The sequence below is a fragment of the Quercus lobata genome, chromosome 3, assembly GCF_001633185.2.
Source record: "Quercus lobata isolate SW786 chromosome 3, ValleyOak3.0 Primary Assembly, whole genome shotgun sequence".
NCBI classification, from domain to species: domain Eukaryota; kingdom Viridiplantae; phylum Streptophyta; class Magnoliopsida; order Fagales; family Fagaceae; genus Quercus; species Quercus lobata.
This window is the reverse complement of record NC_044906.1, coordinates 33,295,638-33,321,516: the sequence shown is the minus strand read 5'-3', so window position 1 is coordinate 33,321,516 and position 25,879 is coordinate 33,295,638. Positions and strand designations below refer to the sequence as shown.

The 25,879-nt window shown below is 35.8% G+C and overlaps 1 protein-coding gene across 3 annotated transcripts in view; it reads right to left on the bottom strand.

The window, feature by feature from the left end:
* The window catches only part of LOC115981519 (protein PIR), a 43,361-nt gene extending 24,275 nt beyond the window's left edge, over window positions 1-19,086 (bottom strand). The window contains exons 1-13 of one of the 3 annotated variants that reach the window (XM_031103716.1): window positions 18,767-19,086; window positions 18,550-18,622; window positions 15,354-15,418; window positions 15,072-15,149; window positions 13,098-13,217; window positions 12,941-13,011; window positions 12,717-12,809; window positions 3,085-3,154; window positions 2,816-2,880; window positions 2,260-2,455; window positions 1,975-2,126; window positions 752-845; window positions 417-632 (exon numbers count right to left, since the gene is read on the bottom strand). In XM_031103716.1, coding sequence (XP_030959576.1) covers window positions 417-632; window positions 752-845; window positions 1,975-2,126; window positions 2,260-2,455; window positions 2,816-2,880; window positions 3,085-3,154; window positions 12,717-12,809; window positions 12,941-13,011; window positions 13,098-13,217; window positions 15,072-15,149; window positions 15,354-15,418; window positions 18,550-18,622; window positions 18,767-18,820 — 1,347 coding nt within the window. In that variant the 5' untranslated portion in view covers window positions 18,821-19,086. Of the gene's footprint in view, window positions 1-416; window positions 633-751; window positions 846-1,974; window positions 2,127-2,259; window positions 2,456-2,815; window positions 2,881-3,084; window positions 3,155-12,716; window positions 12,810-12,940; window positions 13,012-13,097; window positions 13,218-15,071; window positions 15,158-15,353; window positions 15,419-18,549; window positions 18,623-18,766 lie in introns of those variants that run through there. The other 2 variants (XM_031103713.1, XM_031103715.1) reach the window with 2 other exon arrangements.
* Between the last annotated feature and the right edge of the window lie 6,793 nt (window positions 19,087-25,879).

The window sequence follows — 25,879 nt, the reverse complement described above, 5'->3', positions numbered from 1 at the left end:
TGCCAGCGAGTAAAAATGTTTCCTAGGGTGTGAAAAAAATTGACTAAGCACTCAAGCAGATATAAAAAGTTCAGCCACAGAGCTTAACTACAAGTCTTGGTCACAATGTGTGGGGCCTTTATACGGCATGATATCCATTATAAGAGTAAGAGTAATGGTGACAACCCTTTACACAATAAACCAAAAAAAAAAAAAAGCAATAGAAATCAAGGAAACCTCAAATTAAAATAAGAAGAAAGCAATAGCTAACAATTCAAAAAATGAAATAATAGACAAAATTTTAACCATCTGTGCTAAGATACTGATATGTTACTTCAGTGAGGCTCAGGATCAGAAAAAATTGTGGAAAGCCAAAAGAAATTTCTGTTACAGATCAACCGGAAAAATAGAAGGAAAAAACATAAAAGACATAATACCTTTTCATAGTCAGAAAATGATGCCGAAGTCTCATGTGATTCCAAAGGAACTGGATCCTTGCATGGACGAGAAAATTTCCATGCACATTGTTCCCAAATGCGTGCAGTCCATCTGCTTAAAAGTTGAAAACCTTCAACAATTACATCATACATGCTTCCCTTGACTTCTTTGCTCCACTCAATATCAGCACTGTCGGTTGACTTTAACAACAATAGCTGTACAAACAAAAATAAAGAGAAAAGATATGAAATTTAAAGACATATACAGCTGGGACAGAAAAATAACACATATAACATATCTGTAAGTAAAGAATTTCCTTTGGATGGGTCAGCACCTGATTCATTGATGAAGCAAAACGAATTGTGAAATCATCATGTTCAGCACGGATTGCTCCAATGTGATTGATGATCAGATAATGTCTCTGATAAGTAAATTATGTCAAGGTTTCACTAAAAATACAATGGAAGTACAGGTATTGTGCAGAAGTTCATATTTTTCTTTATTGTTAAGTTATACATGCGCCTAGTGGGTTTTTAACTCATGACCTCACCCACCACCCACTCTTCTAGGAGGATGAAGTTCCATTTGATAGCATTTTGTACATAAGTTTGTAAATGTTTTAGAAGCAAACGGTAAAGTACCATAATATATTTCCTTGCGCCATCCTAACCATAATTCTAACACTCCCTCTCGTGTATGGGCTCAGACTCCCCTTAATAAATGGGGCCCAACAAGTGGGATTTTGAACATTTTTAAATGGAGTCAAGGTTCAAACTCATGACCTTCTATCCTGATACCATGATAAATTATTGATTTTCACAAAAGCCTAAGCAGTAAGTAATTAAATGAAATTTCACAATAAAGTACATACATGATTTTAAAATTGAAAAATGATGCCCAAGAAAAAGAAAAATAAATAAAGCATATAAATAAGCCACATGGAAAATATTTAAACAAAGTTATGAGTAGATTAGTTTCAACACAATGAATTAAGATTGATGAGGAGGCAACTAATCTAAACCCCACCCCAAACTATTTACTCTCAAAACGGCCAGAAGGTACATATTAGTTCCATAATTCCTACTTTTCTATCAACAATTAAGGAAGTAGCAAATGCAAACAATTTTTTTTTAATAAGTAAATGCAAACAAAATTATCACACCCCAAAATCTGAGACCTGTAGTTATACACATAAGCAAGCTTGTCAAAGCACCACAAAGGCGAGGAACAGTCCTCAATGTTGTTTACTTTGTTGGTCATTATTCTGTTCAGAATCCCATTGTACTTAAAAGTCGAAAGAAAGGGGAATGCAACTAAAATATTTTTTCAAGCTGGCCAAACTGGGACTCCAGCTTCATATGTTTGCATTAATAGTACTAACAAGAGAGGGGGTGGGAGGAGGAAAAAAAAAACAACAGGAACCAACATTATTTTCTTACATATATAAGAAGTTGCAGGAAAAAGTTCATTAGAAAAGCAGTAGATAAGCATCCATTGGTGAATTTAACCACACACACCCATACATGCATATATATGACAAAAGAAAAAAAAGGATATTCTTGTGCCTCACGGGGTGGAAGCTCATGAGGTGCTGGAAGAGTGAGAAGACGTGCTTGGGAAGAAAACTTTTGAAAGTACATTGATAATTCTTTCAAGATTGCAGCAGGAGAAAGATGAAGATCTGGAAATGCAGGAATTACTGGATCATTCTGCCAAGAAAACAGACAAATTAATGCAAGCTTCTTATTCAATTCTACCAAAACAAATGTAAAGAAAGAGATATATGCTTCTTGTTGCTTCTTCACTCATTGACATTTAAATCATTTTACATAACAGCAATACCTTAAATATATTGATCAGTCTGTTGATTTTCACCCTCTTGTACAAAGACTCACTGTCTTTCTCTGATGATGTTGCTAAAACAACAAGAACAGGCAAAACACGTAGAAGAATGTGCCGCTCTGGAAACAGAAGTGCAAAATCCAACTCCAATGACTCAACCGCAAAGACTATGAGAACTTGAAGAATGTCTTCTACGCTATCTCAGGTTAAGGAACTTTATAGGTAATAAAATGAATTATCATCATTTAAACACACACACACACACACAAAAAGTTGTTAGTTACACTTGCATCTAGTGTGTCTTGAACCCAAAACCTCACCTCCCACCTTGCCCTTAGAAGGGACTGGAAGCCTACGACTCATTGGCATCATCATATATATGTGTTATGGACAATATAAGGCAGTTGACATTCAAAGTTCTAAAATGTTTACCAGCACATGTAAAACATGTATCAATTTAACTATCAAACAAGGAAAATGTAATCACTCCAGATATCATATAGATTTTTCCACAGTAGTCAATATATCAAAAATAATAGTAACATAGACAGGATACTTGTTGACACGGAACATCTCAACATGCAAATTCAATAAGATAGCCCACCTTGTGCTTAAGAAAATCTGCAACAAATAGTAAGAAGATAATTGTAATCGATCCACTAGCAGAATGGTACAATATCAATTGTGAATGTAAAACCAACACCAACCCCCCCCACCCCCCGCGGTTAAAAAAAAAAAAAAAAAGGTTCCCAAACAAAAACAGCCATACATTAAATTCATCTTGTATCTACATGTAAAGAAACAAAGGGAACCACACTCACACACCTGTAAATCATCTAACTCCTCCCTCATTGAATCAGTGTCTTGCCACTGAATGCTGACTTGTGTGAATGTCCTGAATATTCAGAAATAAATTGAATGCTGACTTGTGTGAAAATTCAGTTAAAAAATTTTAAGAAATAAACTGCTAATAATTGTGGAGAAATTTTATCTAAGGGGTTAATAAATTAATAACAAAACTTGTTTTCTTTCTGATAAGTAACATAATTTTATTTGAAAGAAGAACTACTTCAAATACACAAATGTGCCCTAAGTGATTACAATCTAAGATTCTAAAGATCTAAAAATTCTAGATAGGAGGATGCAAGGATACTACCCAAAGTAGTCATTCAGTCATACCTTCCTTCAACTAAATTACTTAAGAACATGATTTGGGGATTCAACCCCGTCAAAAGTTCAATTCCTCCTCTCATTCTCCATAATACACATAATGGTAGCACTTTCCATATCTTGGAACTCGTGTTCCAGCAACCGTTGTAGTCTTTGGCATAGACAAAGCTACCCAGAATAAAGCAAACACAGCTAACCAAATATTCGGCCACTTAACAGTGAAGTAAAAGGTGTTTCATTTACTCAATCTTGTCATTTTATGAATTTTTATTTTTCAGTTTTGTTTCATTTTCTTGTTAACCCCACAGGCTTGTAAAGAAGTAGTATAATGGCCTTTTTGAGTGCTTGCCAAAAATCCAAACTTTGCTTTGGGGAGAATTTCTTGTTAAGTATATTTAGAAATTTTAAACTGAATAATTGGGGCATCAAATTCTATTACAAGGACTAAGCCTGGGCTACAATAATGTTTCATTGACACTGAGGCCGATCTTACTTAAGCTATATCTTGTATTCCTAAGCATGAAAAAATTCAAATTCAGTATTATCCTAAGCATAAATTTATTATAATAATAATAATAATATAATAAGGAATACGTTAGGTGTTCCAAATATTTTCTAAAAATTCAGCTGGAGGTTAACAGAATGTCTATACAAAAATGCTAATGGGAACAAGAATGAGAATAATGTCTACAGTTGGTCTTTAATAGCTTTAAGTTCAGTTTCATTCTTTAAGGTACAATTGCAAGATCCTGTTGGCTTTTCTATATATATGTGTGTGTGTGTGTGTGCTGCTTGGCATTCCTAATCCTATATTATTGGGAGTCCACAACTTTCGACCAGCAAAGCCAACTATGAAGTGCTTGCTAGAGGGTGGAATCTTTCTTTAGTTTTATGCTAAGGAAACTCTAGGTGTGACTACTTTAGGCTTCCTCTTGTTCTTCTTTTCTTTTGATTGGTACATCACACGCATAGACACCCAATGAGTCTTGAAACCATGATAGACTTTCTCTTGCTATCCTTATTCATTTTTTATTTTTTTATGATAAATAACGTAAGAATATTATTAATAATAGAAAGATTGCCAAACCGAGTACATTGGGGATGTACTATGGGGGCACAAATTAGGAAACAAAAGAACAATGATCAAGAAAAATAGAAAAAGAAGAACAAGAAAAGTGAGAAAAGACCACACTCCATTCAAAGAGTGTGTGTAGGAAAAAAGACTTAATCTGCAGCAAAGAACGTTCACAACCCTCAAAGCTTCTAGCATTCCTTTCATGCCAAATGCACCAAATTAAGCAATGAGGCACTAATTTCCAAACATTAATGTGACGATGTCATGCAACCTTTCCTTCCCAAGCCTAAAACAACTCAAGAACAGTGTTAGGCATGACCCATTGAATACCAAACAAGCAGAAAACCAAAGACCACAACTCCCAAGCTATGGAGCAATGAAATAGAAGATGATCCACAGACTCCCGACACCTCTTACACATATAGCACCAGTCAAGCACTATCACTCGTCTTTTACAAAGGTTGTCTGTTGTTAAGATCTTACCTAAGGAAGAAGACCAAGAAAAGAAAGCCACCCTTGGAGGAACCTTCGATTGCTATATCATTCTCCATGGAAAGAAAACAAGAGTAGGAGGGTAGAAGGAGCTATAATAACCTCTAACCTCAAAACCTCTATTTCTTGCAAGCTTCCAACAAACCTTATCTAGGCCAAACCCCTTCACAGTCGAAGAATAGACCAACCCCATAAACCGGTCAAAGGCTTCTTCTTCCCAATCTTGTGGTGGATGATGAAATTGCACATTCCAGTGAAACCTCCCCGCAGACCAACTCATAACTTCAACCACCAAGGAATCCTTAGACCTACTAAGGCAATAAAGCTCCGGAAAGGCCTCTTGGAGAGTACAATCCCCACACCACACATGCTTCCAAAATTTCACTCTAGTCCCATCCCCTACATCATAAACAAGGAATTTAGAGAAGTTCAACCAGCCACTTCTAATGTATCTCCACAGGCTGACCCCATAAGGACTTGTCACCTTTTTCGTACGCCAACCACCCCAAATGTTCCCATATTTTGCCTCTATAACCCTCCTCCATAAAGCATCAGTCTCCATGCCATACCTCCACAACCATTTTCCTAGCAAGGCAGAATTAAAGTTTCCCAGCCTTCTAATACCCAACCCCCCATCCTGCAAAGGCCTACAAACCTTGGCCCAATTAACTAAATGCATTTTAGGTTCACCACCAATCCCATTCCACAGAAAATCTCTCTGTAATTTCTCCATACACTTTGCCACCTTACCCGGTAAAGGAAGAAGGGAAAGAAAGTATGTAGGTAAAGACGAAAGTGAGCTTTTAATGAGTGTCACCTTACCCCTTTAGATAAATACATTCTCTTCCAACCTGCTAGTCTCCTTTCTATTTTCTCTAGGATAGGATTCTAAATAGATAAATCCTTAAATTTAGCACCTAATGGAAGGCCCAAATATTTCAAGGGCAAAGAAGATTGCCCACACCCCAACAGACCCACCAAAACCTCCAAATTGTGTACCCCACCAACAAGTACCAACTCAGATTTCCCCAAATTAATATGAAGCCCTGACACCTCCTCAAATCTAGCAAGAATCGCCCTCAAATTAGCAATCTGAGAAGGTTCAACATCACAATAAATCAGAGTGTCATCTGCGAATAAAAGGTGAGACACCATCACTAATGGACCAACCGTACTACCCACAGAAAAGCCTGAGAATTGCCTGGCGGAGGCAACCACATCCAACATACCACTTAATGCCTCCATCACAATATCAAACAACAAAGGAGATAAATGATCCCCTTGCCGAAGCCCCCTAGAACTTCCAAAGAAATCAGATGGGCTACCATTGATCAAAATAGAAAACTTTACAGTTGAAATGCAATACCTTACCCATTTTCTTCATTTCTCTGAGAAACCACAACGCTGAAGCATATACATTAAAAATCCCAACTCACATGATCATACGCCTTCTCCACATCCAATTTACACAACACACCTGGAATTCCTGACTTCAATCTACTATCAATACATTCAGAAGCAATCAAGACGGAATCCAAAATCTATCTGCCCTTCACAAAAGCATTTTGTGAATCCGAAATAAGCCCATGTGCCACCCTACGAAGCTGATTAGCCAACACCTTAGAAATAATCTTATAAATCCCACCAACTAGGCTAATAGGCCGAAAGTCCTTGACCTCCACAGCATCCATTTTCTTGGGAATAAGGGCAAGGAACGAAGCATAAAGACTCTTCTCAAACACCGCCTGAGATTGGAAATTTTGGAAAACAACCATAATTTTTGTTTTCAAAACACCCCAACAAGACTGGAAGAATGCCATGGAAAAGCCATCTGGGCTAGGTGCCTTATCACCATTAAAATCATTAATCACCCCAAACACCTCTTCTTCCTCAAAAGGCCTATCTAGCCAACTTGCATCTTCCACCGAGATACTAGAAAAATCCACATCATCTAAGACAGGTCTATGAGCCACATCCTCATAATAAAGATGCCTATAAAACTAAGAGATACAATCTGCAATGGTAGCCGGATCCGAAGACAACACCCCATCCACCATAAGCCTATCAATAGAATTAACCCTTTTGTAAGAGTTAGCTATACGGTGGAAAATTTTAGTATTCCTGTCTCCTTCCTTAACATAGAGAACTCTAGATTTTTGCCTCCAACATATTTCATCCAACAGAGTAGCTTTTTCTAACTCCTCACGAATTCTTCCCATTTCTACCCTTTCCTCCGCTGATAATCCCCTACTCTCCTCCATATTCTCTAGAACACTTAAGTCCTTCCACAATTTTTTAATCCGAACTTCAACATGACCAAACACCTCCACATTCCATCTTTTCAAATCATTTTTTAATAGCTTTAATTTATTGGTCAGAATAAAACTCGGTGCACCATGAACCTAATAGGAGTCCTACCAAGACCGAACCCTATCCACAAAACCTTCATCCCTAAGCCACATATTCTCAAATCTAAACGACATACACTATCTCTGAGATCCGTCCTCAAGGACAATTGGAAAATGATCCGAACACAACCTAGACATCCGTCTTTGAGAAACTGTTGGAAACTTATCCTCCCAATCTGCAGAAAACAAGAATCTGTCCAACCTAGCCTTCGAAGCAACTTCTCTAGAATTTGACCAAGTAAAAGTACCCCCTTGCAATGGCAGATCAATGAGACCTTGTTCCGAAATGAAGTCAGAAAACTCCCTCATAGCAAGAGTGAAGGAATTAGACCCCAATCGTTCGGAAGGGAACCTAACCACATTAAAATCACCACCCACACACCATGGGACACTCCACCAACTATTCAAGCCACAAAGTTCCTCCCATAAAAACCTCCTGTCTCGGTGTAAATTAGAACCATAAACACCAGTAAACACCCAAACAAACTGATCTGACACACTTGTGAACTTACAAGAAACCGAAAATCTACCCACTGCTTCCTCCATTTTATTCACTACCCGAGTGTCCCACATCACTAATACCCCACCAGAAGCTCCACAAGAACCTAAGTAAGACCAGTCAGCATGTTGGCCACCCCACAAGCTACGAATCACCGCTCTATTAATCAGCCCCAATTTGGTTTCTTGAAGACAAACCACATCTGGCCCCCATTTCCTAATCAAATTTCTAACCCTGAGCCTTTTGTCTTGCTCATTCAACCCTTTAACGTTCCAAAAAATAATCTTCACATTCATTGATAAGGCACAATAGCCCGCTCAGAACTTGCACTCCTTGCTTTATTTGGATCATACTCAACATTCAAAGATGACAACAAATTCTTCAACTCTCGCTGACCCTTCTAGCCTGACTTGACCAACTTCATTTGATCGCCCACCACAAGTTTCTGTTTATCTTTCTTTCTAGCCTCTATAGCTAATAACAATCCTGTAATCTACTCCTCAAAACCTTCCAGTGAAGTGCCCACAGATTTCTTGAAAGCCTTTATCCTATTGGTTACCCATTGTGATAGTTGACAATTATCCACTCTCCTTACACCCAATCTCCTTCACATGACTAAACTCCGACTCCACCGGACCTTCAATGGCCAAAGGTACCACAACTAATGGCTCATCACCTCTCTCACAAGACCTTAACCTTTCATCAAATTCCCACATCTCACTCTCTGACCCAGGAACCATAGACAAAGACTCTACTAGCCCCTCACCCTCATCTGCCCAACTAACCCTCTACCCTTCATTAGTACTAGAAGCATTACCTGGTACACACTCTCCCTCCAAACTTGAACAGACTGACAAACAATCTAGAGAATGATACAGTGAATGGTGGCACTAATTGCCTGCCATCACGCAATTGTAATGTCCAATCTTTGGAATTACCCCACGACTTATCCAAATCTCTGACCAATTCCATTATATCCAAATCTCCGACCAATTCCATTATAGTTGGGCCAGGTAATTGAGCTCCCTCAAAATTAGATGTAACCAGTCCTTCTGAACCCACAAAATCATCTCCCCCTCCTCCGATGCCACTGGAGAAGACAAAGACACCAACTCCAACACTCTCAATTCAGTAAGGGTCAATACCAGTTCCAAAATCGTGGCCGGTGACACCTCCGACAACAACCTGGACCCACTCGGAGCACTGACCGGCGACATCTGCTTGTGGGAGGCTTGGGCCACCACTACTGGACCTGTCGGCACAATGGGTGGCTGAGCTATGCTTATCAGGCTGTGCTGACCACCCTTACCTGCTACTACCATTGCCATTAAGGAAGAAGATCCCTTTGACGACATCGCATGTTGCTCCGATGCGATGGGTGAGACCCTTGAACACTCAAACTCCTTCGTGGCAGTGAGCTCACTCTTACCTGAGCTTGGCATAGTTCACCTATTCAGGTAAGAAGACTCCAGATCCTTTTGTCCACTTAATGAACTCTCACCAGCCTCAAAATTTCGTGGGCTTGACAAACCCAAGCCCAAAATGGGTTCTTTATTTTCCAACAGGACTTGGGCATTCTGCTTTGATGAGCCCAGACCCTTATGGCCCTTATTCATTATAACCCATTTGCCAGCTTGTTTCCCACCCTTAACACCATCCCAAGATACCCGCCTCGTTCCATATTCATTCACATACACAGTCAACCCTCTCCCTAGCCAACGTGCCTTCCTTCTATCACGCAGCTTTCCAAACTCAACCATTTTTGAATTCAAATTGGGCTTCAAAGGAATATTGACATTATTTCCTTCCGAGATTTTCACCTCAATTTTATTCTTACCATTAATACCACCTTCTCCACCCTCACCACCACCACCCATGGCTGACTAGGAAAAACTTCTAGCCTGAGTATCAGAAACTACTACCTGTGTGCGAGAATTGTCACTCGGAAACTCCACAATATCCTTCACGCTACCAGCCTTAACCTTTTCGTTGATGAGGGGCTGCTGAACGTGCTTCAGCCTTGCCTGCACTAGAGCTTTGACAGCTTCCACATAGGACCAGACAGAATGAGATTTTGGGATCTGCTTAGACCTGTACGGTACAAACTTCAATCCACCCAACGCATATTGAGAAGGTTCCAATATCCTTCATAATTCAATCCCAAAAGTTCTCCATCCTTGTTGTAATTTTCCGGCAAGAATAATGATAGTTTGCCGTAACCCACCTACCTTAAGCTCTGTCACTACTAAGTACTGCCCAAAGGAGTTGCACCCCCGTTGCAAAGTGTAAGCAGTATCACCTTCCCTTAACGTGAAAAATTGCTTAGGACTAGCCCCAATCATGGTGTGTTCCAAACTCTGCATTATGCAAAGAGCTACACTCTTGCCCATAAACACCGATTGCATGTAGTATTTTCCCCGTTCGAAAATCTTAAGGGAGAAAAAATTCCCTCCCTCCTCAACCACCAACTGAAACAACTTAGAAACAATTGCACACCCAGAACATCAAAGGAAAGGGAGTTTCAGCACCGTTGTTTTACTAAATAGAAACCCACTTCCTTGTATCTAAGAATGAAAATTCCAGTGCATTCTTTCATTGTCTATCCTGCCTAAGATTTCTGCTTTGAATATCTTCTAACCCTATGAAAAGAGCATACCCAATTAATATTAGCCTGTCCGAGACTTGCCATTTCCATCATGGAAGAAAGTTTTTCTGCACATTTTTCATTTCCTTCTTTTCTATCCAAAGTCATATTCAAAATCTTTCTTCAGTATGATCAGTTTATTATTCTTTTGTACTCTCTTCTCTTTACCATGTGATAGGTCAAAAAGGCATGAATGGGCCTCGAGAAGGCCAAACACTTTGGCCCAACAAAGAATGAGCAATGATCAGATGACGAGATGAGGTGCCCCCATGCTATCCTAATAGGCCAGAGGGAGGAACAAGAGGGCTTGGCAATCTTAGCACCACAGTTGAAAAAGTGTTTTCCCTTCAGATGACATGCACCATAGGCCATCCTTGGTCTTTTCATTTGGAATCTTTTAAAAGATATAACTTGCACTCTTAAGAATCAGATTTAAATCCACTGCAGGACCTATAAATCTGTCAACTACTACTCTATTCTTCCTTTTTCTTTTATTGGGCATTACCATAACAACAGTCATACCTCTAATACAATCCAAATCAAACCCTAAGCCTAAATCCTTAAAATGCTAAATTTGAAAGATTGCAGATTAAATCAGCTTAGATCCTAATTATATGGTGGCTAAAAGATTTTATAATGTTAGTACAAAATTGATGAATAATTTGTGTGACAAGACAGATTTGCTATAATGATGTAGAAACGATTGAGATAGATTTTATACATATTTATCCTTGTTCACTATCCCCACCAGTGTGGCCAATAGGATCGAGAGATTGTAAAGGAACTTCTTGTGGGGTGGTTGGGGAGATGATTTCAAACATCATTTGGTAGGATGGGATAAGGTGTGTACTCCTATAGCTAATGCAGGATTAGATAAGGGAGCTTACTACCTTCAATCAAGCTCATTTAGGGAAGTGTCTGTAGCGATTTGGGGCAGAGGAAACAAGATTATGGAGGCGTGTAGCAGCTGTGAAGTTTGGAAAGGAGTGGGGTGGTTGGTGTACAAGACCTATTTGAGACACACATAAATGTGGTTTGTGGACTAGCATTAGGATGGGATGGGATAGATTTTTTCAGTACATTCAATTTGATGTTGGCTCTAGCAATCAGCTCTGGTTTTGGCAGGACCATTGGTATGGAGATCAACCTTTGAGGGTGGCTTTTCCTACCTTGTATGATAGTTCCATAGTTAGACATGCTTCAGTGGAAGCTTTGTTTGTGAGATGGAATGAAAAGAAGAGGAGTTGGAATGTAAGATTCTTTCAGACCTTTAATGATTAGGAGTTAGATTTGATGGCTTCGTTTCTCCATCTTCTAGATTCTCATGAACCCCATAAGAGAGGATTGTGAGCAAATACAGTGGAGGCTGAAAAGGAGTGGCGAATTCAGTGTTCATTCTTTCTATGCTACTCGAAGGGGTTCAGGTACAAATGTTGTACTCCTCCCTCAAAAAGGCATTTGGCAGGTTAAGGCCCCACAAAGGGTCTCGTTCTTTTTTGCACAATGGCATGGGAAAAGATACTGGCTTGTGAGAACCTCCTCAATAGGAAATATATGATTGTGGGTTGTTGCATGTGTCGGAGTAGTGTGGGAGACAGGTAGATTATCCCCTAATACATTGCACTGCTACATTCAATTTGTGGAGCTTTGTTTGTAGATCCTTTGGGATTTTGCAGGTTTTACCAAAAAAGATCATCAATCTTTTGTTTGGATGGAGAATTTGGGTGGATAAGCATTCATCAGATCTCCGGAACATTGTTCCATTATGTTTGATGTGGACTATATGAAGGGAAAGCAATCGAGGCACTTTCGAAGATGAAGAAATTACAAGGTCTCGATTATTAGCAACCTTCACCAGTTCCGTAAAGTGTTCTCGCACTTAAGATTTTACGAATAGTAATTCAATTTCATCATTTATATAGTCATTGCTGTTTTGCATACAATTTTTTTGCTTCTTGTAATTCTTTAGGCTTCTTTGTGTCATTTGTACATGAAGTAGTCTTTCTATAATAAAATTATTCCTACCAATAAAAAAAAAATGTAGAAAAAATAGGTCATTAATGATCAAAAGAACAAGTAGAAGAAATAGTATGTAAACCCACTTCAAGGAGCCTAGGAGATGTAACCAAGATATAGCAAAATAATATAGACCAAAGATGATTTCCATACCTCTTATACCAAGAGAAATCATTAGGTATGCTTGCTTTGGCATTTTTGAGATGATCAAGTTGCACCAAGACATCAAGTAACTTCAACATGGACCTAAAATAGAGAAAGATGTCTTAAGGGGATAGCTACTAGCCATCATCACTTGAAATGAGGTAGTATCAAAAACAGAAAAATGAGGCATCAGTTCCAGACCAAAAATTAATATATAAATAAATAAAACGGACCAGAGATGAGTGATTGTCGGGCCATTTATGCGGCGCTCAGGCCTAGAAAAGCGTTGCATATCAGCAGCTAACTGCATCACAAAACAACTATAATCGGAACTGGAAGTTTGACTCAAGCTTAAAAACAGAAAACAAAAGAGTAAACAATAGCTCATACTTTTGATGCAGCCGATGCTTGCCATCGTTGAATTTCACGCAAACGACTCATCTCCAAGTCCAAAACTTGATATGTTTCCAGATACAAGTCAGCTTGACTTTGCTTCATAGAATCAGGAAGCTGCCAATATACATTTTTATTTATAAATTATCATAATCCCACAAGCCTATGCATATGGAAGAGGATAAATTTAACTTTTATTCTATATTTTAACACTCTGCGTCTTAATGAGTGGGATCCAACACACAGATTTATTAACTTAAATAGAAGGTATAGAGTAAAGACAGATACAAAATCAATACCACCTGCACTGCAAATATGATAAATTACTAACAATCCTAAAAGCATAAGCTGATAATTATCATTCAATGCATATTCCAACTATACAGCAGTCCTTGGGCCATGATAAAGTATATAAGTGACTGAAAGTATACAAACTAGGAACTTCATTCATTTTGAAATACCAGATTTTTGTGAAAATGTAAAAGAACTTCAAGTTCAAACAGACGGGAAGGTTCTTTCTTTTTTGGATAGACACAGACCTGCCGGGTATAAACTCAACCAAATTGTATGTTACACATTCCCAATACCCATACATTTTTCATTTCAAGTCCAATGCTAATACCTCACATACTTTAGAATGCACATCTTACATAGACTGTCCCTCACTTCCCTAAAAGATAATTTATTATTCCAAGTTCATCAAGCCACAATAGCCTGTCCACAAGGCTTGAGATCATCTTCAATATCAGATTAAAGTATGTATTTTTACTCATAAGACTCCAGCAGTCCCATATAAGAATAGACCAAACAAAAACCATCTTAGGGTCTGATGAATATCTTATGTGGCCAGACTGCATTGAAACTTTGTATATCTGATCCCATAGAACCATACCCTCTACACACTGTACAAACAGCAAAACCTGAGATTGGCGCCTTGAACTCATCAATGTTCTTAGAGAAAGAAGCAGGACTCAGCTTATCATGTTTAGAATCCTAAGTAACTGCCTAGCTTAGTTAATTCTGCATGACATAAATGCAATAAAAAAAAAAGATAAAAATAATGACCCATTTTTGTGCGAAGGGCAATGTAAGTTGATCATATAACAACTGCATTATTGTCTTATTATTGGCTTGATATTAGTCTTACTATTGTGCATGGAAATTTTTTTTTTTTTTTTTAAACCGTGATAGAATATATATATATATATATACACACACAATGCTGAAAATCAGTATATTTATTATGCAAGGATGGAATAAAACTAAGCCCCAAAAAAAAGAATGTCACAGAGCCAGAGGCATTGGGTCCAAATCCTACTTTGAACTTGTGACTACCAAAAAAAATTTTATCCTTTTTTTTAATAATGATATGACTGAGAATTTTGACATACATAGGGCTCTCTTTTCAAGTAAAGAACAGGTGATTATCTTTTATCAACAACCATGTAACTTTGTTATTAAAAAAATTCAACCAAATTTCCAATATCTATATAACTAATAGGCACTAGTCAGCATACAGTTCTGATTTAAAAGCAGAGAAGGCATGCTATTTTCCATTGTGCACCTCAAAAAGATTCTGCGTACCTTACAAGAGGGCCAGTAAAATTTTCATGCATTGGGGCAGTGTAGGTGTGCCTCACCTCAATATATGTTGAGGCATGCAATTTTAGAAACTGTGATATAAATAATATATGCAACTATGTGTATGCACACACTCATATATATACAAAAATACATACCACAACAACAACAACAAAATTTTTAGGGGTCGGCTATGAATCCTCAACATATTAGTCAGGTTAAGCCGTACACACATTTATATATATAAGCATAAAGAACTAGTTTTAGATAAATGATTGCAGGCACAGTTCTCCATATAATGCTAATTAGCAACAATGACCATGCATGCACTTGATGTCCAGAGAAAAAAAACAAAAAAAAAAAGTATTACAAACGAAACCCAAAACTGACCTGAGGAAGCGCTTTGACACAACTGCGATATGTATAAAGCACAGATGCCATATCCTTCCCCTCTTGGATAAGGACATTCTGCACATCTTACAGAGTCACCATCTCATAAAATGACAATAGTAGAAAAATTCTAAAGAATGAATCAAATTGTAATTATAGACTTCAACTTGCATTTACATCTGACATTTAAACATCCCAATTTTCTGAAAAGAAGGTAAATTCTTAGACAATAACTTCTATGCTTTCAAAAGACAGCAAATTGAGAAAACAAGAAGTACATACCAGCTGATTGAGAGCTTTTGTGTCCTCTGATAAAGATAGGCGATATGCAGAAACATCACTGTACTCTACAAAAGGAAGCATTTTTTAATTACAGTTCAAACCATACTATGCCCCCAGAAACACACAAACACATGTTTGTGCAGGCACCTGCCTGTGTGTGTGTGTGTGTGTGTGTGTGTTCTAACCATGCTGTCCCTAGACACATACATTGCTCAAAGAATAACAAAAAGCTGTGAAAAGAGGATCTTTCCAAAATCAAAAAAAAAAAAAAAAAAAAATCCTGGAGAAAACCCATTTTGAGCTCTCCGAACAATTATCCTTGCATTCAAACATGCACTTATTCCTTTCCAACCAAATGCTCCTCATCACACACAGGAACACTGCCCTCCAAGCAATAGTATTCTGTCCCTACCACAAGTCCTCACTGAGAACTCTAACAGCCTCACAGACATGCCCTTCAGAACTACTTCCCAAGTCCAAAAAAAATTTCTCCAATCCTCTGCTTCCAAAATCATAAAAGGCATAGCACTGCTCATATGTTCCACATAAAAAACAAGAACCTCTACTCAAAATCCTATCCTGAGCAGAAAGCATTCTTGCACCAAATAAAATCTTGTTTTGCCCCTGGGGAACCAAAAAAGTTCCTGACAGGAGGGCCCTTTTCATACTGTTAGACTTCAAAGAAAACCCACCCCCAAACAGCAACTCAAATAATTGTCCTTAACTATCATGTCATGGACAAATTCAGAGGAACATCTATCCTTAATTCTAACAAACTTTCAGTTCTCACCATTGGGAAATTCCACCCATGACTATCTACAGAAACCCAGCAGTATGCAAAATTTGCCTCTGAAGCGCATATAAAAAAACCCAAGTGGCCTTCAAATATGACAACAAAACCTGTTATAAACTTATATATCATCACTACTCCAAATCCAACCAAACAGAAATATTGTTTGTAACCAAGAAGAAAAGAGCTTCATTATAACTCTGTTCCAGACCACCAATCTTCTGAAGCCCAAATTGCTCTTCCTTAGGCACACACAAATAACTTCTATATTACTTCAAGCAGTGTCCAGATTCATGTTTGTGGCATTTTACTCATCAAATGAGGGAGGAGACGGAGTCTTCTATTCTTCTTCAATCTATGGAACCAAGTAACAAGTCAAAACCCAGATTCAACTTGTTAATACCAAAATATCAATAAGTACCCTCACTACCTTGAAACCCAATAAGTTCATTATCTGACCTTTTATATGAAGCCCTACCCCTAGCAAAGAAGATTAGCAAACCAAATGCCAATGCTAGTCAATTGATGAGACAGTCTCAATATCCATAGATGGCAAAGACAACTTAACATCTATAAATAATAATAATAATAATAATAACAACAACATTAACAGATGAGAACTTCTATCCAGCCATTGACATTCTGTGAAAATTTGCACTTTTTTTTTTTTTTGCCACCTTTCACCCTTTTCTTCCTTTTCATTTGGAGCATGGGAGAGGGGGAGAGTAAACAAAAATTTTCATTTTGTATAATAATAGCCACATACATTCTTTTTTTCTTTTTTCATCACCTTTTTGTTAACTAGTCTCCTGGGGTACACTTAAGTGACTCCACAAACCCCTCATGAGAGGAGATTCAAGAGAAGGACAAAATCTGGATAGTGAGGCAAGAGATTCACAGAATTTTTTTTTATATATATAAAAGATAGTAGCATGATTTCATTAATATGAAGAGGCTTAATGCTAGCCACAACAATGTAATGTAGGAAAAGAAATGTGGACATACATCCTGCCATGGTAGAAATGTGTGCTTGTGCATGTGGAGAGAGATAGAGCTTGGAGGTGTTAGCTAAAAAAGAGGTACAGTGATGTCGTGTTAATATTTAATTATATAGCAATATTTTGATAATTAATATTATTTTATTCTATTTTATGTAATTATTCATTCTATTTTAAGTAATTATTAAAATTCTATTTTACTTCATTATTAATAGTTTCTGAAAAAAAGAAATTCTATGGACTATTAATTATTAGGTTTTTTTTTAATAAGATTATTAATTATTCTTATAACGTTTCTCAAAAAAAAAAAAAAAAAAAAAAAAAAGGTTATCTTATAAAAAAAATTGAATGGCTAAAATTGGTGAGACAAAGTTTTTCTTCTGTAAGATACCTTTAATTTAAACCTTTTTTTCCCCCCTTCCCCTTCCCCCTTTATCTCTCCCTCGTTTTCTCTTTACCTCACTTTTCTCTCTCCCTCGTTTTCTCTTTACCTCACTTTTCTCTCTCCCTTACTTGCTTATATAAATTTTTTTTGGGACTTAAGCTATATATTTTGTACTTTTCTTTTACGATTTGATAAAATGTCTATATATTACAGCATTTAACCCTTCTATTTTTTTTTTTAATTGAAACCATATGACATATTTAATTATTTAATAATTTTGATATCAATGATTTTCCTACACACCATGATTATTAACAATTAGAGGGTTGGCCATCTATGACATATTATAGCCACATTACATATTTGACAACTTTCTTATAATTGTTCCATTTTTCACGCAATAGTAAACAAGGATGATTTTCCCAGACTTTCTTGTGTAAAAATTTTTATATAAAAGCTATCAGAGAATTTGTTACCATTACACTCCATCAAATATATAAACCAAATTTCTATCTGCCCCCCCCCCCCCCCAAAAAAAAAAGAAGGAAAAAAAAACTAATATATATAAACCAAAATTTTTTTCCTCCATTTTCCAAATACAGAAGCTTTCTAAATACCAAGGCCCATAAAAGTAAAATGATCAAGTTAAAAAAATAAATAAAAAATCGCAATGACACAAATTACAAATCTTTAATCCTTATTGACTATTAGCACAGATCCAGGAAAATGAAGTTGAACCGCAATTGGCAAGCGAAAACCCAAATTGGGAGTTAAACAAGGTTTTCCCTCAATTACAACAAAATTGGACGCACCCTACAGATTTGAACTTATTATTCACTATTTTGAGAGCCAATCATACTAGGTTCCACCATTCGTGTAAAAAAAGAGACTATTGCTTCAAAAATTCACAAAAAAATTGCAAAGCATCCTAAACTTTTTTGTTTCTCAAAAAAAAGAAAAAAGAAAATCTCATTCTTCCATAAAGAAACATAAACCACCAAAACTGTTCTAAAGAATTCATACCAATTGGACTCTCAGTGGCACCTCTCTCAGTTGACACCCAAAGCCCTGGTCCTTGCACCTCTGGTTGCTCATCCTACACAATTACAAAAGAAACCACATTATACAATTTTCTTTAAATTTTTTTCTCAGTTTATACTGAACATTAAAGATTGCTTAAGAGTAGATCGAAATGAAGAAATTTAAGAGAAGTAGAAAATATATGATTGTTATGTTATACCTCAAGTGAGAATGTGGAGAGGGCAGCAATGGCTTCCTCAACAGGGACAGCCATGAAGCTTTTTGTGATTTAGGAAAGTTATAAAAGATGTTTCAGCCAAATCTGGAGAAATCAAAATTTAGTAAAGCATTGCATTTTGGTTTGGTAAGAAAATTGGAGAGAGAGAGAGAGAGTGAAAGAGATTTTGGAGGAGCGAGTGAGAAAGTGAGTGGATGGAGTCTTGAATTTTGATTCTTGACGACTCACGCTTCGTTCTTTAATGGTTCGGTTATAGACTTTTAGTGGTGCCCGAATCTAGAGTTGGTAAGAATAAGATTACCCAATCTAAATTTATTGCATAGCTCTTTCAATTTTCAAACTAATTTAAACCTTCGGATTCATTAAAAATATAGATATAAAAGAAGAAAAAAAAAAAAGAAGTAATTAAACTTTCTAGGCTTCTTACTTTTTTATGTAACAAGTATTTTGGATATAGTTTCATTTAAGTTTTAAGTTTTAGCTTTTAAGTGTTAACTATTATGCATAGTTTTTTAAAAACCTTATTAATTCTTTTATGATCAGTTGAATTAAGGGAGTCTCAAGTGTATTATTTTGAATCTAATTAAGTAATTTGTATATAACTATATAGTATGCATTTAAATACTACTTATTTTGCTGAAAACTGAAAAAAAAATTTAAGGGAATTTTTTTTTTTTCATTCAAATAGCCGCACGACCATCCCAGCTAACTGGTGCGCTAAGCTAAAAACTGAAAATTTATTACTCAAAAACACTACAACAAAATATATTTTATTGCTCAAATTTACTATTCACCTGCAATTTGTACTTGGCTGGTCCATAAACAATGTCATGGACCAGCCAAAAAATGTAACTTACTCTAAATGCAAAATCAAAAAGCCTTACCCAAACGGAGCTGTAGTATTTCTTTTCTTTTTTATTATCATAAAAATATTTATTTTAAAAAAATTACGGGGTCCCCTTGCCCCTAAGTAGAGTAGGTCCAACTTTAATTGTTTTTGTGAGTTTCATGACAGATGAGTCCATTTCAAATTTCAATATTTTTTTCTGTGAGCTAGTACAGGAGAAAAAAAAAAATTGGAGAGTTTAGGTATTAGAGAGTTTTTTTTTTTTTTTTACTGTTAATATTTAGGGGAATAGACTTCATCGAGGTCAAAAAAAAAATTGAAAAGTTGATATTTACTCATAATTGTTCTTATTTTTTATATTATTTGTAAACCTGAACCCTTTAAAAAAATTAGAATATAGGAAGGGAAATGGAATTATATTTTGAGTGAGAATTGATAAAAATGGAATTGAAAATAATTATGAATTAAGAAAAGGGGCGAAGAGAAGGCTAAGGTCTCTCTCTATGTGTCTCACTATATATCTGAATGGGGTCGACATGTGCCCCCGTTTGTGAACAAGGAACATTTTTTCATTAATTTTTATTAGGCTAAAAAAATAAATTAAACAAAAATGCAGTTGTATTTAGAAAAATATTTTTAACAAATTAAAAAAATTATAGATAAGCTAAATAAGTTGAATAAAACCCATACGGACAAATGCTCTTAGCTCAAGGGACGAGGAAGTGTGGCCACAAACTATATATGATTCTATATTTCTATATTTCCATATTCTAGTGTCTTTCTTTTCATTTATATTTATAATGAAGCATGGATTTTCATTCTGATATGTTGCAGACTTGCAGTTGGACAATACTAACTAAATTATTATAAGGTAAATTCTTAACTTTCTAGTACCATAATAAAATAAAAAAATACTACTTATTAGTCACATTCATAATGGAATCACTATCCTTATTATTACGTAGTTTTAAAGTTTGTTAAAATTATTTCAATGCCACTTATGGATTTTGGGTGGGGTTGGATAGAGATAAAGCCACTTCGGCTGGTCCCAAATCCCAACTTCAAAGATAAGCAAGGGCATGGAAGTTACCCATAATAAATAAATAAATATGGATTTTGTGACTCAGGTCTCTCTCTCTCCAAAAATGCAATTTTCTTCTAATTTAGATTTGGGCCACGATTTAAAGAAAGAGATGAACCCTTTAACAACGGTGAGGGACATTCCCCTGACAAATTTTTAATATTTACTACCTTCCAACTTGGGAAGAAAACCTTCTCGTAAGGGACTGCTTCAAACGCTTCTTAATCTTTAAAGCTAATTGGAATGCCTCAACAATTGTGTGAGTTCATTGTGTAATCATTTGGCTACGAATTTCAACCCTTAATCCTAACTTAAATTGGACTAAGATTTGTTGTGGATCATCAAATTTTGAGGTCTTCAAATTTGTTCATATACTCAACTATTGACATATTACCTTGCCTAAGAGTAGTGAATTTTTCTAAGAGCTCATCTTCATAACAACAAGGCACGCACTTTTGTTTTAGCTGTTGCTTCATGTCATCCGATCTAACAATTGGAGGTTGTCTAGCATATCGACAATCATACTCCACTTCTCTCCATCAGATCTAAGTTTGTCCAATAAATTTCATAATAGCAAAATTGACGCTACTCTCATCGGACATGTCATACCCCTCAAAATAACTTTCCAAAGAAGCAAGCCAATTTGAAAATACACAGGCATCATTGTTCCAGCAAAATATGGTACTTCTACACGAACTTTCTTCATTATGTCTCCAGCCTTATTGTGATAATCAAGTCTCTCATAAGGATTTCTATAAGGATCAAACCTATTGCTTGAATTTCTACTTTTGTGAAGGACACTAGCATGCAACCCTTCAAATCTGTCAACTATTGTATATATATAGTTTTGCCTTTTTGGATCTATCATGCTTTAATAGTGTTGATTTGGGCTCCGATACCAATTTGATGTAGGATCGTTAAGAAGTTCAGCACTATACTAGGTTTCTTGATGAATTCTTGGATAAGAATTGATGTTTAAGAGTTTAGGTTAGAAAAGAATGAATGTTGATGGCTGTTTTGGAGCTGAAACAGGGGATAAATAGAAAATAACATAAATGAAACACTAGGCAATCAGACCTAGGTCTTCCTAAGCATCACACCTAGGGCTCCTTGGCATCACACCTCAGAGAAGTTTGCATCACACAAACAAAGCTTAAAATAAGCTACTGAATTTTACTAATCAATTACAATATTTTGAAATAACATGACTACAAAAGAGCCTTTATGTAGATGCTATAGTTATCCTTTTCCTAGACTCTAAACAACCTATTCCTAATAAATAGGAATACTAATTATAATTAAATAAAAGACTTAATAATACGTAAATATAAAATAAGACTCATAGGCCTTTGGTATGGCCAAGGACAACTCGTTCCAGATTTTTGAAAATTACCAAATTACCCTTATTCTAGTAGAACTTAATTAAAACTAATCCAGTAGCTTCTCAACCTAAAAGACTCGATACTAATAACAAAAATGACCTATCAAAGGTGCTAAGAGGGTCCGACATCAAAACAAAACCATAACTCTTGAATCTTGGTATAATTAATCTTCTTTTTCCTTGAGCTCTTCCTTATCCTCATCAACTTTACACAGAACCTAAGTCCAAATAAGAAAACACATAGGGCAAAGAAGCTTGTTTTGCCAATTCCCTCTGTTCCCCTATTAGTAGATAGGAAGGGACACAAAAATGCTTGATGGGTTATTCAGTACTTAACAACTTATTCTTCCATATCTTTTCAAAATGCTTCAGCACCAACTTGTCTTGCCATCTTGGTCTTATATGTTCCAGAGTTGAATTGGCTACCTCTTTGCTAGTTGTCATCAATATAATACAATTCCTTCTCATGTCTAAAAGCAGGATAGAAAGCACCCTCAAAGATAACAGTATAGTAGTAGTCTTCCTTTGAATCCTGAAATATTGCAACCTCTACCATTCCTACATTGAAATGAAACACCAAAACGTTTACCTGTCTTAGACTTAGAAGCTTAAATTAGGAACAAAGTTTGCTAGAAAATAGTAAGAAAAAAAGTATCATTTCTCTTTTCAAATGCACCTAATGGTTCTTTCTTCCTAATTCATATCCAAACTTACATCAAAATAACCTCTACCTCCACACAATAAGTCAATAACATACCAATGGAGAGGTCACGCTTATAAGAAACTAAATGATTAATAAAATTTCTTAGTTTTTGATACTTGGTTGTGCCCCTGTTTAGTGGTTTATTGTTATAATCTTTTACTTACAGTAAAAAGAAGGAACTATTACCCAATTTTGAACAATACAACAATGTTAATTCTGCAGCTATAATAAGCCCATGACCATAGCACAATATTAAACTCATCTTTGAATTAAGTAAGATCCACATTCTCTTTTGCTAATAATAATGTATAAGCTCAAACATTAAGTTTTAAGATGATTCGTTCAAATTTTAAGTTGTGAATTCCATTTTAAAGAACAAACCACTCAACAGATAAATATTCCAAAGGAGGGGGGTAGAAGTTTAAATTGATGTTTTTTCCTGTATAATTAGTGATCTTATTTCTCTCCTGTTAATTTCTCTATTTAAATTGTTCTATCATAGAGAAATTGCAAGCCGCAATGAGATTATGAGAGTAAAGAAATCTGTCACAACATAATGACAGAAAAAGTCCCAAACCCATAAATATCGATGATTAATGTTTCTAAGCTTTAAAGTAAAGTCTAAAGGGAAACAATAAGATCAAAATTGGTTTAATCCTATAAAATGAAATAAAAAAAAGCCGTATAATCATGTCACTTCAAACAACATACAATTGTGCAATTCAAATATCACAAATAGATAAAAGAAGGAAATATATTTATTAAGAATGCCTATTTTAGGCTTGAAATTTAATAAGAAAAATTATTACTTTTTGATGGGAAGGATTTTTCTCTAATTTGAAGTGTGAAAGAAAGGTTTGCATGACCATGTCAATACTTCTTCTCTCTAACGTCTTCGGCTACTAAGTCATTGATGGAGCAGATGAAGATGCCAAAGCTTGATCTACTGGTATGAAAATCCTGATAGGATCCGTTGATTCTTGTTGAAAAAGCATGTGTTCTAAAATTTTTAAGTATAAAATAGAAATAAAAATGAATAAACGTAAACAATGAGAGATGTTGATAAGGATTTACCATCAGCATCTGCTTGGTGTTTTTGGAAATGGTTTGATGGAGGAGAAGTTTGTGTTGTTTTTATAGAAAGGATAAGTGTTGGTGCTCTTATTCTGCAATATGGTACTTGGTTTGCCAATGTTCAAATATCACACATGGTTTTCTTTGGAAAAAAAATTGGGCTTTACTTGTCATCAAGTACTAAAATCAAATACAAATCTGAGGAAATTCTGTAAAGATATAGGTTAATCAAATGCTGCTTGCTGAGAGCTGGAAAAATAATTTGACAGATACAACCTTAAGCTATTGGAGGGACAGCTCAATCCCTTTAAGAGTTCAGGCTTTTCCCTCATTCCAAATGCTCCACATCAAACACATTACAATTGTAGCCCATCAACACTATTCTTTCCTTTCCCAACAACCCTTTTTAACATTCCAAAAAGTCCAATATGGTTTTGAACGTGCAGAACAAAAAAAACATCAATAATCGTACTATTTTCATAGAAAAATAATAACAAATCGTTGATTTGGAAAAATAGAGAAATAAATTGTAATTTATGAAAAACCTACCCATGCTTGGGTAAAGTTTCTATATGTCAAACTGCAGTGTCAAACACGCAAAGTCAAAAATATCAAACTGCAGTGTCCCCTCCTCCATATAAATAAGTGTTAAATTATGAACAACTTACACCCATGTCGATCTCAAATGTCCCCTGCTCCATATCAACATCGTTTTGCATTGGTTTAGAGCTTCAAACAGATGAAGTCACAAATATCAATCCTCACCAGCCAAATAAACTGCATTGGTTTAGATTGTAGATAAAATATAGAAGGGAGAATGAGGAAGTGAGAAAAGAAAGTTGGTATGTGAAGATTGAAGAGACTCAAAGGATTGCTATCCAAAAAATAAAACGATTCAGTAGCTAACATTGCTCAGTTCTACATTTTTGCCGTGAAGTCATGAAATAACTTCTATCAAAAGTCACTGCTAACATTTTGTCATTTCTTTTAATTTCTTCTAAAGAAGCATAGTCCTCTGTAATAATCACACAGCAAACAAAAAAGAAAAAAAAAATTAAAAATTAAAAAGCTTGAGCAAAGATTAAAAACCCCACAATTTCAATCCCGCTTACACATAACAGAACAGAACACATAAGAAAAAAAAAAGCCATAATTTCAAAACCCAAAAACGTAAAAAAGAAAAAAGAAGAAATAACCAGAGTAATTGATAATTCGGTGAGACAAAGCACTAAGCTTAGCAACCATGCGTTGGAATGACAAACAGAGCTCTGGTTTTCTGTTCTTTTCCACATTTCTCCTTAGCCAAACAGGAAACAAAGGAAACGTAGTTGCAAGCAAGTGAAAGAGAGTACTGTTTCAAAGCGAGAGGAAGAAAATAAAATAAAAATTACCAACCACATGGGATGGGGATTTTTTTCCAGCGAGATTGCAAATATAAGCCTCATATCCAAGAGCAACAATACATGAGTATCAACGTAATAATCTCAGAATAAGCGCCATACAAAAAGGGAATAGATTTTGGAAGTTATGTTTAGCTAAATTTTGAATATGAGGATAGAGATAAGAATCATATCAAAAGTGATTAAGATCGTGGAAGTTATGTTTAATTTAAAATTTGAAATTAAATTTCTATTCTGATAGGGAGTTGTTTTCTTTTTGTAATTGCACACCAGAGTGATTTGTTTTGGATATAATATTAGTGGGAGAGTGATGCTATTTTGCAGGCATGTATTTTTACCAGGTTATCTCCTAGTTTTATCCCTTCTTAAAGGTGGAGTATATTGGTATTTTTAAAGTATATAAAAGTCTAGTTCAAGGTGGAGAATTTTCTTATAAATAGTACTAGCCTCATTGCATGCACTCCGCGCATGCATGAGGCTTCTTCTTTTTTTTTTTTTTTTTTTTTTTTTTTTCAATTTTTACAATGTTGTTACTAATAGCATTTTATGGTTCATGAGGCTAGTTCCAAAAAAATGAAAACCAAAATAGCATTGAAATCATATGCTCGT